We start from the raw sequence: 19,353 nt of genomic DNA on the forward strand, positions 1-19,353 counted from the left end.
ATTGAGGAACAAAAATATATGTCATATAGAAAACAAATAGCAAAACAGCAGAAGTGTGTCCTTTATCTATAATTACTTTAAATATAAATGGATTAAATTCTCCAATTAAAAGGCAGAGATTAACAGATTTTTAAAATCCCAATCATATGTTGTCTACAGGAGACTCACTTTAGATTCAAAGGTACAAATAGTCATGACCAGCCTGGCCAACATGGCAAAAACCCTGTCTGTACTAAAAATACAAAAATTAGCCAGGTGTGGTAGTGCACACCTGTAGTCCCAGCTACCCAGGAGGCTAAGGCATGAGAATCACTAGAACTCGGTGGCAGAGGTTGCTGTGAGCTGAAATAGCACCACTGCACTGCAACCTGGGTGACAGAGTGAGACTCTGTCTCAAACAAACAAAGAAACAAACAAACCAAAGATACAAATAGGTTGAAAGTGAAAGAATGGAAAAAGGTATTCCAAACAAATAGAAACCAAAAGATATCTGGGGTGGCTATACTAATATCAGACAAAATAGATAGTAAGGCAAAAACTGTTCTAAGAGAAAAGAAAGGACATTATATTGACAAAGGGATCAATTCATCAGGAAGATAAGAACAATTTTTCTCTAGTACACAAGGATCACTCTCCAGGATAGATTATATATTAGACCATACAACAAATCTCAATAAATTAAAATATTGAAATCCAAGCAATCGTAAGCAAAAAGAAAAAATCTGGAAGCATCACATTATCCAACTTCAAATTATACTACATGGCTATAGTAACCATAACAGCATGGTACTGGTATAAAAGTAGATGCATAGATGCAATGGAAAAGAATAGAGAACCCAGAAATAAGGCCAAATACTTAACAACCAACCAATATTCAAAGCATACAAAAACATAAATTGGGGAAAGGACACCCTATTCAATAAATGGTGCACGGAGAACTGGTTAGTCACATGTAGAAGAATGAAACTGGATCCGTGTCTCTCACCATATACAAAAATTAACTCAAGATGGAATAAAGACTTACCTCTAACACCTGAAACCATAAAAATTCTAGAAGACAACCTGGGAAAAACTCTTCTGGACATTGGCCTAGGCAAACAGTTTACAATTGAGACCCCAAAAGCAAATGCAACAAAATTAAATAAATGGGACCTAATTCAACTAAAAAGCTTCTGCAAAGGAAATAATCAGAGTAAGTAGACAACATACACAGCGGGAGAAAATATTTGGAAATTATGCATCTGACAAAGGACTAACATCCAAAATCTACAAAGAACTCAAATTAGCAAGAAAAACAAATCCCATTAAAAAATGGGCAAAGGATATGAATAGACATTTATCAAAAGAAGATACACAAATGGCCAACAAACATTTGAAAAAATGCTCCACATGACACTAATCAGCATGGAAATGTAAATTAAAACCACAGTGAGATACCACTTTGCCCCAGCCAGAGTAGCCATTATTAAGAAGTCAAAAAGCAATATAGATGTTGGAGTGGATGTGGTGAAAAGGGAACGCTTATACATTGCTGGTAGGAATGTAAATTAGGACAACCTCTATGGAAAACAGTATGGAGATTTCTCCACGAACTAAAAGTATATCTACCATTCAATCCAGCAATCCCACTACTGACTATCTCCCCAAAGGAAAAAAAAAATCACTATATCAGACACCTGCATGCATTTTTTTTTTTGAGATGGAATCTGGCTCTGTTGTTCAAGCTGGAGTGGAGTGCAGTGAGTGGCACGATCTCAGCTCCCTGCAACCTCTGCTGTCAGGTTCAAGTGATTCTCCTGCCTCAGCTTCCTGAGTAGCTGTGATTACAGGCATAAGCCACTACGCCTGGCTAATTTTTGTATTTTTAGTGGAGACAGGGTTTTGCCATGTTGGCCAGGCTGGTCTCAAACTCCTGGCCTTGAGTGATCTGCCCACCTCTGCCTCCCAAAGTGCTGGGATTACAGGCATGAGTCACTGTGCCAGGTCTGCATGCATATGTGTATTGCAGTGCAATTCACAGTTGTAAAGATATGGTATCAACCTAAGTGCCCATCAACTAATGAGTGGATAAAGAAAATGTGGTATATACACATGATGAAATACTACTCAGGCATTAAAAAAGAACAAAATAATGTCTTTTGCAGCAACTTGGATGGAATTGGAAGGTATTATTCTAAGTGAAGTAACTCAGGATTGAAAAACCAAATACTGCATATTCTCACTTATAAGTGGGAGCTAAACTCTGGGTATGCAAAGGCATACAGAGTGGTATAATGGACATTGTAGGGAGACAGTGAACTCAGAAGGGGGAGGTTTGGAGGTGGGTGAGGGACAAAAAACTACCTATTGGGCACAATGCACACCTACATGGGTGATGGGTGCATCCAAGTAGTGTACATTGCACCCAATAGGCAGTCTAAAATCTCAGGTTCAGACTTCTCTGCTACACAATTCATCCATGTAACCAAAAACCACGTGTACCCCTAAAAGTATTGAAATAGGCCAGGGGCAGTGGCTCACATCTGCAATCCCAGCCCTTTGGAAGGCCAAGATGGGAGGATCACTTAAGTCCAGGAGTTTGAGATTCGCCTGGGCAACATAATGAGACCCCATCTATTTAAAAAAAAAAAAAGGAGTGGTGATGCATGCCTGCAGTCCTAGCTGCTTGGGAGGCTGATGTGGGAGGATCACTGGAGCCCAGGAAGTCAGGGGTGCAGTGGGTCATAACTGTATCACTGCATTCCAGACTACATGATAGAGCAAGATCTTGTCTCAAACAAACGAACAGACAGAATCCCCCCAAACAAAAAACAATTGAAATAAAAAAAAAATTTTAAAAAGAAACACACACACACACACGAAACACACACAGAGCCATATATATATATACATATATATAATGAATTCTACCAGTCACTTAAAGAAATATACATTTACATAAAATTAGACGAAGTATCTTCACTGACAACAATAAAACGGAACTAGAAATCAATAACAGAGGAAGACTACATTTTTCAAATATGTGTAAATTAAACAGCATACTCTTTTTTTTTTTTTTTTTTTTTTTGAGATGGAACTTGGCTCTTGTTGCCCAGGCTGGAGTGCAATGACGCAATCTCAGCTCACTGCAACCTCCGACTCCTAGGTTCAAGCGACTCTCCTGCCTCAGCCTCCAGAGTAGCTGGGATTATAGGCATGTGCCACCACGCCCGGCTAATTTTGTATTTTTAGTAGAGACGGGGTTTCTCCATGTTGGTCAGGCTGGTCTCAAACTCCTGACCTCAGGTGATCCACTCACCTTGGCCTCCCAAAGTGCTCGGATTACAGGCGTGAGCCACTGTGCCTGGCCTTAAACAGCATACTTTTTTTTTTTTTTTTTTTTGAGACCAAGTCTTGCTCTGTCTCCCAGGCTGGAGTGCAACGGCACAACCTCAGCTCAGCTCACTGCAACCTCCGCCTCCTGGGTTCAAGCAATTCTCCTGCCCCAGCTTCCTGAGTAGCTGGGATTACAGGCACATGCCACTGCGCCCACCTAATTTTTGTATTTTTTGGTAGAAATGGGGTTTCACCATGTTGGCCAGGTTGGTCTCAAACTCCTGACCTCAGGTGATCCACCTGCCTCAGCCTCCCAAACTGCTGGGATTACAGGCGTGAGCCACCGTGCCCAGCCAACAGCATACTCTTAACTAATGGGTCAGAGAAAGAAATCACAAGGGAAATTAGAAAATATAAGATGAAAATAAAAAACATAATATAACAAAATTCACAGGATGCAGTGAAAGCAGTGTTCAGAGGAAAATTTGTACCTATAAATGCTTAACATTAGAAAAGAAGAAAGGTCTCAAATCAGTAACCTAACTTTATGCCTTAAGGAACTAGAAAAAGGAGAGCAGATAAAGCTAGCAGAAGGAAGGAAATAAAAAAATACTAGAACGAGATAAACAAAATAGAGGGTAAAGAAACAATAGAGAAAATGAACAAAATCAAAAGTTGATTCTTTAAAAAGATCAACAAATTGACAAGCCTTTAGCTAGATTGACTAAGAAAATAAGACTCAAATTACTAATGTCAGAAATGAAATTTGGGACATTTCTACTGACCTTATCGAAGCAAAAAGGGTTATAGGAGAATACCATAAGCAATTATATGCCAACAAGTTAAATAATCTAGGTGAAATGGACAGCACACAAATTGACTCAAGAAGAAATAGAAAACTGACCCATCAGAACAGATAACAAAAGATTGAATCAGTAATCAAAAACCTCCCAACAATGAAAATCTCAGGACGAGGTAGTTTCACATGTGAATTCTACCAGTCATTTAAGGAAAGACTAACACCAATTCTTCCCAAACTCTACCAAAAAAGAGAAGAGGGAAGACTTCTGAGCTTATCCATGAGACCAGCACAAAACATCACAAGAAAAGAAAACTATAGACAGATGTTCTTTAAGAATATAGATGCAAAAATTGTAATTGAGAGAGTAACAAACTGGAGCCAGCCAGAAGCATACTTAGCAGAATTATACACCACGATCAAGTGGGATTTATCTCAGGAAAGCAAGGGTGATTCAAAATACAAAAATCAGTCAATGTAATACACCAGTAGAATGAAGGAAAAAAGTTCACCTCAGTTGATGTAGAAAAAGCATTTGATGAAATCCCACATTCTTTCATTATATATAAAAAAGTAAACTACAAATAAAAAGGAAATTCCTTAACTTGATAAAGGGCATTTATGAAAAAACCCACAGTTAGCTTCAGACTTAATTGAGAAAGACGAAAAGTCTTCCCCCTAAGATTAGGAACAAGACTAATATGACTGCTTTCACCACGATTTAACATTGTACTGAAAGTTCTAGCCAGAATCATCAGTCAAGAAAAAGAAACAAAAGGCATTTAAATTGAAAAGAAAGAAGTAAAGCTATGGACATGCGTCAGAGATATTGTGGATTAAATTTCAGACCACAATAAAGTGAGTCATGTGATTTTTTTTTGTTTCCTGGTACATATAAAAGTTAAGTTTACATTATACTGAGTCTGTTAAGTGTGCAATAGCATTAGATCTAAAAAAAATGTATATACCTTAATTTAAAAATACTTTATTGCTAAAAAATGCCAACAATAATCTGAGCCTTCAGCAAGACATAATCTTTTTGCTGGTGGAGGCTCTTGCCTTGATGTTGATGGCTGTTGACTGATCAGGGTGATGGTTGCTGAAGGCCGGAGTGTCTGTGGCAATTTCTTAAAATAAGACAACAAGGAAGTTTGCCACATCAATCAACTCTTCCTTTCATGAAAGATTTTTCTGTAGCAAGTGATGCTGGTTGTTAACTTATTACCCACAGTAGAACTTCTTTCAAAGTTGAAGCCAATCCTCTCAAACCCTGCTGCTGCCTTTATCAACGAAGTTTATGGAATATTCTAAATCCTTTGTTGTCATTTCAACAACTTTCACAGCATCTTCACCAGGTGTAGATTCCATCTCAAGAAACCAGTTTCTTTGCTCACCCATGAAAAGCAACTCCTCATCTCTTCAAGTTTTATCATGAGATTGCAGCAGTTTAGTCACATCTTCAAGCTCCACTTCTAATTCTAGTTCACTTGCTATTTCCACAACATCTGCAGTTACTTCCTCCAGTGAAGTCTTGAACCCCTCAAAGTCATCCGCGAAGACTGGAATCAACCTCTTCCAAATTCCTGTTCATGTAGATATTTTGATCTCTTGTGAGTCCTGAATGTTCCTAATGGCATCTAGAATGGTGAATTCTTTCCAGAAGGTTTTCAATTTACTTTACCCAGACCCATCAGAAGAATCACTGTCTATAAATACTATAAATACATATGCTATGTATTTATGAAATATATTTCTTAAATAATAAGAGTTAAAAGTTGAAATGACTCCTTGATCAGAATGGATATTTTATTAGCCGGCCTGAAAACAACTTCTTCATCTTTTTATACATCTCCACCAGAACTCTTAGGTGACCAGGTGCATTGTCAATGGGCAGTAACATTTTGAAAGGAATCTTTTTTTCTGAGCAATATGTCTTAACAGTGGGCTTAAAATATTCCATAAACCATGCTGTAAACCAATGTGCTGTCATCTGGGCTTTATTGTTCCATTTTTAGAGCACAGGCAGAGTAGATTTAGCATCATTCTTAAGGGCTCTAGGATTTTTGGAATGGTAAATGAGCACTGGCTTCAACTTAAAGTCACCAGCTGCATTACCCCCTAACAAGAGATTCAGCCTGTCCTTTGAACTTTTGAAGCCAGGCCTTACTTTTCCCCTGTAGCTAGGAAAGTCCTAGATGGCTTCTTCTTCAGATATAAAGCTTTTTTGTCTACTTTGTCACATTGAACATCTGTTGTTGAGTGTAGCCACTTTCATCAACTCTCTTAGCTAGATCTTCTAGATAAGGCATTGCAGCTTCTCTGTCAGCACTTGCTGCTTCATGTTGTACTTTTATGTTCTGGAGATACGTTATTTTCTCAAACCTCAAGAACCAACCTCTGCTAACTTTCAGCTTTTCTTCGGCAGCCTCCTCTCTCTCAGACTTCAAACAATTGAAGAGAGTTAGGGCCTTGCTTTGGATTAGGCCTTGGTTTTAAGGAATGTTGTGGCTGGTTTGATCTGTCCAGACCACCAAAACTTTCTCCATGTGAGCAATAGGGCTGTTTTGCTTTCTTATCATTTATGTGTTTACTGGAATAGCACTTTAAATTTTCTTCAAGAACTTTTCCTTTCTATTCCCAACTTGGCTAACTTTTTGGTGCAAGAGGTCTAGGCTTTCAACATGCTTTCCTCACTAAGCTTAATTATTTCTAGCTTTTGATTTGAAGTGAGAGACTTGCGACTCTTCATTTCACTTGAACACTTAGAGATCGTTGTAGGGTTATTAACTGACCTGACTTAAATATTGTTATGTCTCAAGGAATAAGGAGGCCCCAGCAGAGGGAGAGAGATGGAGGAATGGCTGGTCAGTGGAGCAGTCCGAACATGCACATGTATTGAGTTTGCTATCTTATATGGATCCGGTTTATGCCATCCCAAGCAATTAAAACAGTGTGAACCCCGAAAATCTGAGACAGGTCTCAGCAAATTTAGAAAGTTTATTTTGCCAGGGTTGAGGATGCATGCCTGTGACACAGCCTCAGGGGGTCCTGATGACTTGTGCCCAAGGTGGTCAGAACATAGTTTGGTTTTATACATTTTAGGCAGACATGAGACATCATTCAAGATATGTAAGATGAACATTGGTTCGGTCTGGAAAGGTGGGACAGCTTAAGCAGGGAGAAGGGCTTTCAGGTCCTAGGTAGATAAGATACAAATAGTTGCATTCTTTTGAGTTTCTCATCAGTCTCTCCAAAGGAGGCAATCAGATATGCATTTATCTCAGTGAGTAGAGGGGTGACTTTGAATAGAATGGGAGGCAGGTTTGCCCTACGCAGTTCTCAGCTTGACTTCTCCCTTTAGCTTAGTGATTTCAGTGCCCAGGATATTTTCCTTTCACAATAGTAACATCAAAGATCACTGATCACAGATAACCATAACAGATATAATAATAATGAAAAATTTGGAAATATTGTGAGAATTACCAAAATAAGACACAGAAACATGAAATGAGCACACACTGTTGGAAAAATGACACCTATAGACTTGCTTAATGTAGGGTTGCCACAAAAGTTAAATTTGTGAAAACTTGCAGCGTCTGCACAGTGCAATAAAGTGAAGTGCAATAAAACAAGGCATGCCTGTATCTCTATTTGCAGATTACTTGGTCTTATATATAGGAAATCCTAAAAGAATCCGTATACTCACACACACACAAGAGGTATTAAACAAATTCAGCAAAGTTGCAAGATACAAGATTAACAACAAAATCAATTATATTTCTTTTTTCCTCTGTACTGTATTAACTGAAAAAAATCAATTGTATTTCTATGCACTATCAATTAATAATCTGAAAAGGAAATTAAGAAAATTATCTTTACAAGAGCATCCAAAAGAATAAAATACCTAGGAAAAAAATTAGGGTAGTGAGAGATGAATACTGAAAACTACAAAACGTTGCTGAAAGAAATTAAAGAGACTTGAATAACTGAAAAGACATCCTGTGTTCATGGAAGAGAAGACTTAATCTTGTTAAAATGGCAATACTTTTCAAAGCAATCTACAGATGCAATGCAATTTCTGTCAAAATTCCAATAGTTTTTTTGTTGTTGCAGAAATGGGAAAGGAGATCTTCAAATTCATATGGATGTGAAAGGGCCCCAAATAGCTAAAACAATATTGAAAACAAGGAACAAAGTTGGAGGACTTGCACTTTCTGACTTCAAAACTGACTACCAAGATATAGCAATCAAAACAGCATGGTACTAGCAATAGGATAGACATATAGACCAAGGGAATAGAACTGAGAATCTAGAAATAAATTCAAATATCTATGGTCAATTGATTTTTTGACAAGGGGGTCAAGACCATTCAATGGGGAAAAAGTAGTAGTCTCTTCAACAAATAGTATTTGGACAACTTGGTATTCACCTGCAAAAGACTGAAGTTTGACACCTACCTCACACCATGTACAAAAACAAACTAAATCAACAACCAAAATATAAGAACTAAAACTTTTAGAAGAAAACAAAGGGGTAAATCTTCATGAACTTGGATTTGGTAATGGATTCTTACACATGACATTAAAAGTACAGACAATAAAAGAAAAAACAGACAAATTGGACTTCATCAAATTAAAACATTCATGCATCTAAGGACACTATCAAGAAGGTGAGAAGAGGCTGAGTATGGTGGTTCATACCTGTAGTTTCAGCACTTTGAGAGGCTGAGGTGGGAGGATCGCTTGAGCCCAGTTTGAGTTTAGACCAACCTGACGAAACCCTGTCTGCAAAAAATACAAAAATTAGCCAGGTGTGGTGGCATGTGCCTATGGTCCCAGCTACTTGGGAGGCTGAGGTGTGAGGATCGCTTGAGCCTGGGAGGTTGAGGCTGCAGTGAGCCATGGTCGTGCCACTACACTCCAGCCTGGGTGACAGAGCAAGACCCTGTTTTGAGAAAAAAAAAAAAGTGAAAAGACAATCCATAGAATGAGAGAAAATATTTGCAAATTATATATCTGATAAAGAATTGATATCTAGAATATATAAAGAACTTCTACAACTCAACAGCATCAACAAAACAAGCAACTCAATCTAAAAATGGGCAAAAGACTTACATAGACATTTCTCCAAAGTAGATATTACAAATGGCCAATAAACACATGAAAAGATGTTTCACATCACTAGTCATTAGGGAAATGCAAATGAAAACCACAATGAGATACAATTTCACACCTATTAGAATAGTTATTATTAAAAAACAAAAAAAAATTTTAATAGTTATTATTAAAAAACAGGCGGGTGCAGTGGCTCACGCCTGTAAGCCTAGCACTTTGGGAGGCCGAGGCAAGTGAATCAGTTGAGATCAGGAGTTCGAGACCAGTTTGGCCAACATGGTGAAACCTCATCTCTACTGAAAATACAAAAATTAGCCAGGTGTGGTGGCGGGTGCCAGTAATCCCAGCTACTCAGGAGGCTGAGGCAGGAGAATTGCTTGAACCTGGGAGGCAGAGGTTGCAGTGAGAAGATCATGCACTGCACTCCAGCCTGGGCGACAGAGCAAGACTCCGTCTCAAAAAACAAACAAACAAGCAACAACAACAAATGGACAATAACAAGTGTCGGTGAAGATGTAGATAAATTAGAACTATTCTGCATTGCTTGTGGGAGTGTAACAATGGGACAACTACTGTGGAAAACAGTTTGGCAGATTCTCAAAAAGTTAAACATAGTATTCCATGATCTAGCAATTCCACTTCTGGGTATATACACAAAAGATTGGAAAGCGGGGACTCAAACAGATACTTGTATGTGCATACATGTTCATAACCGCATTATTCACAATAGTCAAAAGGTGGAAGCAGCCTAAATGCCCATCAACAGATGAATAGATAAACAAAATATGGTAGATGCATACAATGCTATATTATTCATCTTTAAAAAGGAATAGAATTATATTTTTAAGTCAGAAACCAACACATGCTAGAAATAGAATTCTGCTATTCTATTCCCTGTGCTACAAGGTGGAATGAACCTTGGAAACATTCCATGAAGTGAAATAAGCCAGACACAAAGGGACAAATATTGTATGATTTCACCCATATGAGATACCTAGAATAGGCAAATTCATACCATCAGAGAGTAGACTGGAGATTACCTAGGGTTGCAGGGAGAGGGCAATGAGAACTTACTGTTTATTGGGTACAGAGTTTCCATTTGGGATGATGAAATCCTTGTGGAAATGCTAGTGATAGTTGTACAATATTGTGAATGCGCTTAGTGCCACTGAACTGTACACCTTAAAATGGTTAAAAATGATACATTTGATGTATATTTTACCACAATAAAAAGGTACAAAATACTAAAAACTAAAACAAACAAAATAAACTATTAAATTCTACACTTAAAAATAGTGAATTTTGTGGTATTTGAATGATATCTCAATTTTAAAAATTAATGAGCTGAACTGTTGGGAAAAGAGCCACAGACTAACACCAAAAACAGTAGAAAGAAGGAAATAGTAAAGATAAGAGTAGAAATTGATGAAAGAGAAAATGAAGATTCAATAGAATATATTTAGAAAGTATCAACAAAACCAGAAGTTAGCTCTCAGAAAATAATTATAAAATAAAGAACTTTCTTCATGAGATGATCAAGATAAATAGAAGCCCTAAATTAGGAATTAAAAAGGGAAGTATAGATACAGTAGCTATCAGAAATCTAACAATTTTATGCTAATAAGTTTGAAAACCTAGCTGAAATAGATAATTTTCTTAAAAAAATTATAAAACTGACTCTCAATAAGAAAGCAAAAACCTGAAATAAATATTATATATCCTTTAATGGCTATAAAGCATTGTCTTAGTTTAAAATTTCTACTACCCAAAACAAACAAACCTGGACTATATGGTTTACCTGCATGGAAGATATAATTATAAACATATAAAACTGTCCAGGCATGGTGGCTCACACCTGTAATCCCAGCACTTTGGGAGGCCGACCCAGGCAGATCACTTGAGGTCAGGAGTTTGAAATCAGCCTGGCCAACATGGTGAAACCCCATCTCTACTAAAAATACAAAAATTAGCCAGGTGTGGTGGCAGGCGCCTGTAATCCCAGCTACCTGGGAAGCTGAGTCAGGAGAATCGCTTGAACCTGGGAGGCAGAGGTTGCAGTGAGCTGAGATCGTGCCACTGCACTCCAGCCTGGGTGACAAAGTGAGACTCTGTCTCAAACAAACAAACAAACAAACAAACAAAAAACTATAAAAAAGGTGAAAAGTCAATGTGATAAGTTGGTGTGGGAGAAGATATTTGTAACACATACAACAGGCAAAGCATTAGGATTCAAAATGTATAAAAGATGTCTTACTGATCAATAAGAAAAAGACAAAACAATACAGCAGAAAATTTGGCAAAAGATTAGAAACAGGCAATTCATAATTTAAACATATAAAAATGCCCAACTTTATTCATAATTAGAGAAACAAAAATTTAAAAATAGGATACTATTTCATATTCGTTAGATTGATGAAGTCTGATAGTCAAAGTGTTAGCAAGGATGTAGAACAAGAGGAACATTGCTGATATTAAAGTAGATTGGTTCAATAACTTCAGAAAACAATTTGCCCATATATAGTGAAGTTAAGACATTCATATCCTACAACGCAGTAATTCCACTCCTAGGTATATATCTGAGAGATACTTTAGACATGTGTACAATAAAACATACAAGAATCGTTTTGAGATATCTTAAAAATGTAAATTAGTTCAGATCACTTCCTTCCTCAAAATCCTCCGAGGCTGAGATTAAAATTCAAAGTCCTCACCAGGCCTACAAGGCATGACAGTTTGCTTGTCTAACCACCTCTCCTGCTCTGCTCTCCCTGTTTCTGTTCTAGCCCTGCTGACTTTGCTGTTCCTTGAACGGCCTCTTTTTCTCCCTAGGGCTCTTGGACTCACCATTCCTTCACTTCCTCAAGGTTTTCCCCCCAGTTTTTATTTTGTCTCGATTCCTGGGTTCAGCGAGACCTCTGTTGACCACCTTTCTTTCCCTCCCTCCCTACCTCCCTCCCTTCCTTCTTTTCTTTCTTCCTTCCTCCCTCCCTCCTTTCTTTCTTCCTTCCTCCCTCCCTCCTTTCTTTCCATCCTCCCTCCCTTCCTTCCTTCCTTCCTTCCTTCCTTCCTTCCTTCCTTCCTTCCTTCCTTCCTTCCTTCCTTCCTTCCTATACATATTAGATATACGTATTTTGGGCTACATGTGATAACTTGATACATTCATATAATCAAATCAGGATAATTGCCTTAAATATTTATCTTTTTCTTATGCTAGGAACATTTGAATTATTCTCTTCTAGTTATCTTGAAATGCACAATAGATTGATGTTAACTATAGTCACTTCATTGATCTATTGAACATTAGGTCTTATTTCTTCTCAGTGTATATTTGTAACCATTAACCAACCTCTTTTCATCCCCTGCCCTTCCTGGCCTCTGGTAACCACCAGTCTACTCTTTATCTTCATGAGATTCACTTTTTTAGCTCCCACAGATGAGTGAGAACATGTGATATTTGTCCTTCTGTGTTTGGTTGCTTCCATCTTTTCTAAAATAGCTGCTAGGACTGCCTCTTCTCCTCCAACCTGGTGAGTCCCTTTATCTCCTTTGGCTGGTTCATTTTCCTTCCTGCCTGACATTATATTCTATATACATTTGTTCCAGCATTTATTTCTGTCTCTCCTACTAGACTGTAAGCTTCCTGGGGGCTGGACATTTTCTGTCTTACTCTTTGTTGCATTTCCCAGTGCCTAAAATGATGTTTGCTTGGTACAGGGTGGGTGCTCAATCACAGCTCTTCCAGTGAGTGAATGGAATTGCGTGATAGTCAAGATGTGATGGGAAGGAAACACTTAGATGACACAAAGAGTACTTCTTGGTAAAAGCAAAGCCATTAGAGTTGTAGATGCATGAAAAGAATTTGAAGAAGATTGGTTCATAAACTAAAAGAATATTCTTCAGAAACAGATTGAATATGTATGATTAAGTTAATAGATTAAACAGAAGTAGATATCTGTGTATTTCATCTATATTCCTAAAAGTTTGTATATTCAGGTTGGTCAGAAAACTCTCGGGACCTTCCCTTGGGAAACCTTATATTCAGGTTGAGTTGCAGTATGCTAGAGCGTATACAGTCATTCCGTCTGCCAGGCAGTCATTCCCAAGTACTCAGGGTCACACCCAGCCCCAGGCATAGGGCCACGGGGTAGGAAGGACAGAGAAGGGGAAGGGAGTCAGGCACACTAAGTGTCCGCTGTGTGCCAGGAACTCTGCCTGGGTTTCTCTGTCACATGGGTGACTTAGGAGCACCCCTTCCAGGGCTCAGGCAGGGAGCAGGCCAGAGCTCTAGGGCTGTGCAGCTCGGTCTGACTTCTCCAACCTTTGCTACCCCTGTAGCTCTCGGAGATCTTCTTTGTGTCCATCTGCACATCTGAGTTGTCCATGAAGCTCTATGTGGACCCCATCAACTACTGGAAGAACGGCTACAACGTGCTGGATGTGATCGTTATGATCATTATGCTTCTCCCCTATACCGTCCGCGAGCTCATGGGCAGACAGTTCAGTTACGTGCATATCGCTGATGGCATGCAGTCCCTGCGCATCCTCAAGCTTATCAGCTATAGCCGGGGCATCCGGGTGAGTGCGCTGGGGGTGCCATGGTGCTGGGAGGGCAGGCTGTAGGCCCATTTGCCCCGAAGGCCCTAAGGAAATAATGACTGTACTACCATCTTCCAGTTGTTGAGTCCAACGTGTGTGGCAGGTTGATCTTTACCAATATTATCTCATTTACTCTTAAAACAATTCTAAGAACGGTATTATTAGCTCCATTTTACAGATGAAGAAATTGAGGTCACCCAGCAGTGAAATGTCAGAGCTGAGATTTGAAAGGTGTGTCTGACTCCAGAGGCCACATCTAAACTTTTCCTCTCTCTTGTGCTGCGAAGTGCCTGATTTTCTTATGCTACACATCCTTTGAACTACATACCCAGGACGCCTCAGCTTTTTGGTGGCCCAGGCCACTAGCTGCTTTCCCCACATGGCTGAGAGTCTGCTGCTGTCTTGCTGGGAATAGTCTCTGTGCTTCTGTAAGGTGGCTCTGGAAGGGCTACTGCTGCTGAGAAGTCTTTCTGGGTTGCTGAAAACCATGGAGTTACCAACACTCCCTTGACTCAGAGGCTTCAGAAAGAACCTCAGGGCTGCCCCCCTGCCCTGAATCGTGCCCTCAGGCACTTGTCCTGTGCACAGTAGGTTCACCTAGCTCTGCACCCAGTGTTCATGCTTCTCCAGGCGGGGGCTGGTCTGGGTTCCTATGTTCAGTCAGGGTGTGTTGACCTGTCCTGTCAGGGGCTGCCCCTTGCCTGGGCTTGGGTGGCTTGCTGTCTAGGGCCTGGCCCCACATTCTGGGAGCCCCAGGCCTGGGTAGAGAAGAGAAGGGGAGCGTTAGAGGTCTCCCCTGCCACGCATACACCTTCGTTTGTTTCTTGCTGTCATGTAAGCAAGCGCCTGCCTGTGTGTGTCCCCTCTCAAACAACGCAATCCAGCCTGCCCTCTCCTTCTCTTCATGGCGAACCCTCTGGGGAAGTGTCTGTACTTCCAGTCGCACTTCCCTCTCCATCATTTATGCCCTAGCTGCTTTCCCTACACTCCAGAATATCTAGCCTCTCTGAGGTTGCCAGCATCCTCCTTGTCTTCAAATCCGGTGGCCAATTCCCTTGGCATCCTTGTCACTCCTTTCTCTTGGTTTTCCTCCAGCCTTACTTGTCAGGAGTGTTTATCCCCTTTGCCTGCCCATAACGCTGTTTTCCTGGATGGTCCTCCTCCCTTCTGGTTCCCTCTCTGTACATCCTCTAATTTCCAGGATCTCTCCACTGCTCTACTTCCCTCTCTTTTGATCTTTGACCTTAATCTCAACTTTGTATTTTCTTATTATGGCTTTTAATTTGATGTTCCATGACTCGAACTTAAGCCACTCACTCCCCATCCCTTTAACCCTCAACCTAAACCCTTATTTTCCAGGTTTTTTCTTTTTCTTTCTTTCTTTCTTTTCTTTTCTTCTTCTTCTTTCTTTCACCTTTGCCCCAGGTACGTGTGCACAATGTGCAGGTTTGTTACATAGGTACACATGTGCCATGTTGGTGTGCTGCACCCATTAGCTCATCATTTACATTAGGTATATCTCCTAATACTATCCCTCCCCCGTACCCTCACCCTACAACAGGCCCTGGTGTGTGATGTTCCCCTTCCTGTGTCCAAGTGCTCTCATTGTTCAATTCCCACCTATGAGTGAGAACATGCGGTGTTTGGTTTTCTGTCCTTGTGATAGTTTGCTGAGAATGATGGTTTCCAGCTGCATCCATGTCCCTACAAAGGAGATGAACTCATCCTTTTTATGGCTGTATAGTATTCCATGGTGTGTATGTGCCACATTTTCTTAATCCAGTCTATCATTGATGGGCATTTGGGTTGGTTGCAAGTCTTTGCAATTGTGAATAGTACCGTGATTAACATACGTGTGCATGTGTCTTTATAGCAGCATGATTTATAATCCTTTGGGTATATACCCAGTAATGGGATGGCTGAGTCAAATGGCATTTCTAGTTCGTGATCCTTGAGGAATCGCCATACTGTCTTCCACAATGGTTGAACTAGTTTACGCTCCCACCAACAGTGTAAAAATGTTCCTATTTCTCCACATCCTCTCCAGCACCTGTTGTTTCCTGACTTTTTAATGATCGCCATTCTAACTGATGTGAGATGGTATCTCATTGTGGTTTTGATTTGCATTTCTCTGATGGCCAGTGATGATGAGCATTTTTTCATATGTCTGTTGGCTGCATGAATGTCTTCTTTTGAGAAGTGTCTGTTCATATCCTTCACCCCCTTTTTGATGGGGTTGTTTGATTTTTTCTTGTAAATTTGTTTGAGTTCTTTGTAGATTCTGGATATTAACCTTTTGTCAAATGGGTAGATTGGAAAAATTTTCTCCCATTCTGTGGGTTGCCTGTTCACTCTGATGGTAGTTTCTTTTGCTGTGCAGAAGCTCTCTAGTTTAATTAGATCCCATTTGTCAATTTTGGCTTTTGTTGCAATTATTTTGGTGTTTTAGACATGAAGTCCTTGCCCATGCCCATGTCCTGAATGGTATTGCCTAGGTTTTCTTCTAGGGTTTTTATGGTTTTAGGTGCAACATTTAAGTCTTTAATCCATCTTGAATTAATTTTTGTATAAGGTTTAAGGAAGGGATCCAGTTTCAGCTTTCTACATATGGCTAGCCAGTTTTCCCAGCACTATTTATTGAATAGGAATCCTTTCCCCATTTCTTGCTTTTGTCAGGTTTGTCAAAGATCAAATGGTTGTAGTTGTGTGATATATTTCTGAGGGCTCTATTCTGTTCTGTTGGTCTATATCTCTGTTTTGGTACCAGTACCATGCTGTTTTGGTTACTATAGCCTTGTAGTATAGTTTGAAGTCAGGTAGCGTGATGCCTCCAGCTTTGTTCTTTTTGCTTAGGATTGTCTTGGCAATGCGGGCTCTTTTTTGGTTCCATATGAACTTTAAAGTAGTTTTTTTCAATTCTGTGAAGCAAGTCATTGGTAGCTTAATGGGGATGGCATTGAATCTATAAATTACCTTGGGCAGTATGGCCATTTTCACAATATTGATTCTTCCTATCCATGAGCATGGAACATTCTTCCATTTGTTTGTGTCCTCTTTTATTTTGTTGAGCAGTGGTTTTTAGTTCTCCTTGAAGAGGTCCTTCATATCCTTTGTAAGTTGGATTCCTAGGTATTTTATTCTCTTTGAAGCAATTGTGAATGGGAGTTCACTCATGATTTGGCTCTCTGTTTGTCTGTTACTGGCGTATAGGAATGTTTGTGATTTTTGCACATTAATTTTGTATTCTGAGACTTTGCTGAAGTTGCTTATCAGCTTAAGGAGATTTTGGGCTGAGACAATGGGGTTTTCTAAATATACAATCATGTCATCTGCAAACAGGGACAATTTGACTTCCTCTTTACCTAATTGAATACCCTTTATTTCTTTATCCTACCTGATTGCCCTGGCCAGAACTTCCAACACCATGTTGAATAGGAGTGGTGAGAGAGGGCATCCCTGTCTTGTGCCAGTTTTCAAAGGGAATGCTTCCAGTTTTTGCCCATTCAGTATGATATTGGCTGTGGGTTTGTCATAAATAGCTCTTATTATTTTGAGATATGTCCCATCAATACCTAATTTATTGAGAATTTTTAGCATGAAGAGCTATTGAATTTAGTTGAAGGCCTTTTCTGCATCTATTGAGATAATCTTGTGGTTTTTGTCTTTGGTTCTGTTTATATGATGGATTACATTTACTGATTTGCATGTGTTGAACCAGCCTTGCATCCCAGGGATGAAGCCCACGTGATCATGGTGGATAAGCTGTTTGATGTGCTCTGGATTGGTTTGCCAGTATTTTATTGAGGATTTTTGCATCAATGTTCATCAGGGATATTGGTCTAAAATTCTCTTTTTTTGTTGTGTCTCTGCCAGGCTTTGGCTCAGGATGATGCTGGCCTCATAAAATGAGTTAGGGAGGAGTCCCTCTTTTTCTATTGATTGGAATAGTTTCAGAAGGAATGGTACCAGCTCCTCCTTATACCTCTGGTAGAATTCGGCTATGAATCCATCTGGTCTTGGCCTTTTTTTTGGTTGGTAGGCTATTAATTATTGCCTCAATTTCAGAGCCTGTTATTGGTCTATTCAGGGATTCATCTTCTTCCTGGTTTAGTCTTGGAAGGGTATATGTGTCCAGGAATTTATCCATTTCTTCTAGATTTTCTAGTTTATTTGCATAGAGGTGTTTATAGTATTCTCTGATGGTAGTTTGTATTTCTGTGGGATCGGTGGTGATAACCCCTTTATCATTTTTTATTGCTTCTATTTGATTCTTCTCTCTTTTCTTCTTTATTAGTCTTGCTAGCAGTCTATCAATTTTGTTGATCTTTTCAAAAAACCAGCTCCTGGTTTCATTGATTTTTTGAAGGCCTTTTTTGTGTCTCTATCTCCTTCAGTTCTGCTCTGATCTTAGTTATTTCTTGTCTTCTGCTAGCATTTGAATGTGTTTGCTCTTGCTTCTCTAGTTCTTTTAATTGTGATGTTAGGGTGTCAATTTTAGATCTTTCCTGCTTTCTCTTGTGGGCATTTAGAGCTATAAAGTTCCCTCTACACACTGCTTTAAATGTGTCCCAGAGATTCTGGTATGTTGTGTCTTTGTTCTCATTGGTTTCAAAGAACATCTTTATTTCTGCCTTCATTTCGTTATGTACCCAGTAGTCATTCAGGAGCAGGTTGTTCAGTTTCCATGTAGTTGAGTGGTTTCGAGTGAGTTTCTTAATCCTGAGTTCTAGTTTGATTGCACTGTGATCTGAGAGACAGTTTGTTATAATTTCTGTTCTTTTACATTTGCTGAGGAGTGCTTTACTTCCAACTGTGTGGTCAATTTTGGAATAAGTGCGATGTGGTGCTGAGAAGAATGTATATTCTGTTGATTTGGGGTGCAAAGTTCTGTAGATGTCTATTAGGTCTGCTTCGTGCAGAGCTGAGTTCAATTCCTGGATATCCTTGTTAACTTTCTGTCTCGTGGATCTGTCTAATGTTGACAGTGGGGTGTTAAAGTCTCCCATTATTATTGTATGGGAGTCTAAGTCTCTTTGTAGGTCTCTAAGGACTTGCTTTATGAATCTGGGTGCTTGTATTGGGTGCATATATATTTAGGATAGTTAACTCTTCTTGTTGAGTTGATCCCGTTACCATTATGTAATGACCTTCTTTGTCTCTTTTGATCTTTATTGGTTTAAAGTCTGTTTTATCGGAGACTAGGATTGCAACCCCTGCTTTTTTTTTGTTTTGTTTTCCATTTGCTTGGTAGATCTTCCTCCATCCCTTTATTTTGAGCCTATGTGTGTCTCTGCATGTGACATGGGTCTCCTGAATACAGCACACTAATGGGTCTTGACTCTTTATCCAATTTGCCAGTCTGTATCTTTTAATTGGAGCATTTAGCCCATTTACATTTAAGGTTTATATTGTTATGTGTGAATTTGATCCTGTCATTATGATGTTAGCTGGTTATTTTGCTTGTTAGTTGATGCAGTTTCTTCCTAGCATGAGTGGTCTTTACAATTTGGCATGTTTTTGCAGTGGCTG

General features: G+C 39.4%; 1 protein-coding gene across 2 annotated transcripts in view; it reads left to right on the forward strand.

Moving 5' to 3' along the window:
* CATSPER3 (cation channel sperm associated 3) overlaps positions 1-19,353 on the forward strand; it is a 54,819-nt gene that overhangs the window by 25,971 nt on the left and 9,495 nt on the right. For both annotated transcript variants that reach the window (XM_009209110.3, XM_003900114.5), the window contains exon 3: positions 13,564-13,803. In XM_009209110.3, the coding sequence (XP_009207374.1) occupies positions 13,564-13,803 (240 nt within the window). The remainder of the gene's footprint in view (positions 1-13,563; positions 13,804-19,353) is intronic.

The sequence above is a fragment of the Papio anubis genome, chromosome 5 (assembly GCF_008728515.1).
Source record: "Papio anubis isolate 15944 chromosome 5, Panubis1.0, whole genome shotgun sequence".
Taxonomy (NCBI): Eukaryota; Metazoa; Chordata; class Mammalia; order Primates; family Cercopithecidae; genus Papio; species Papio anubis.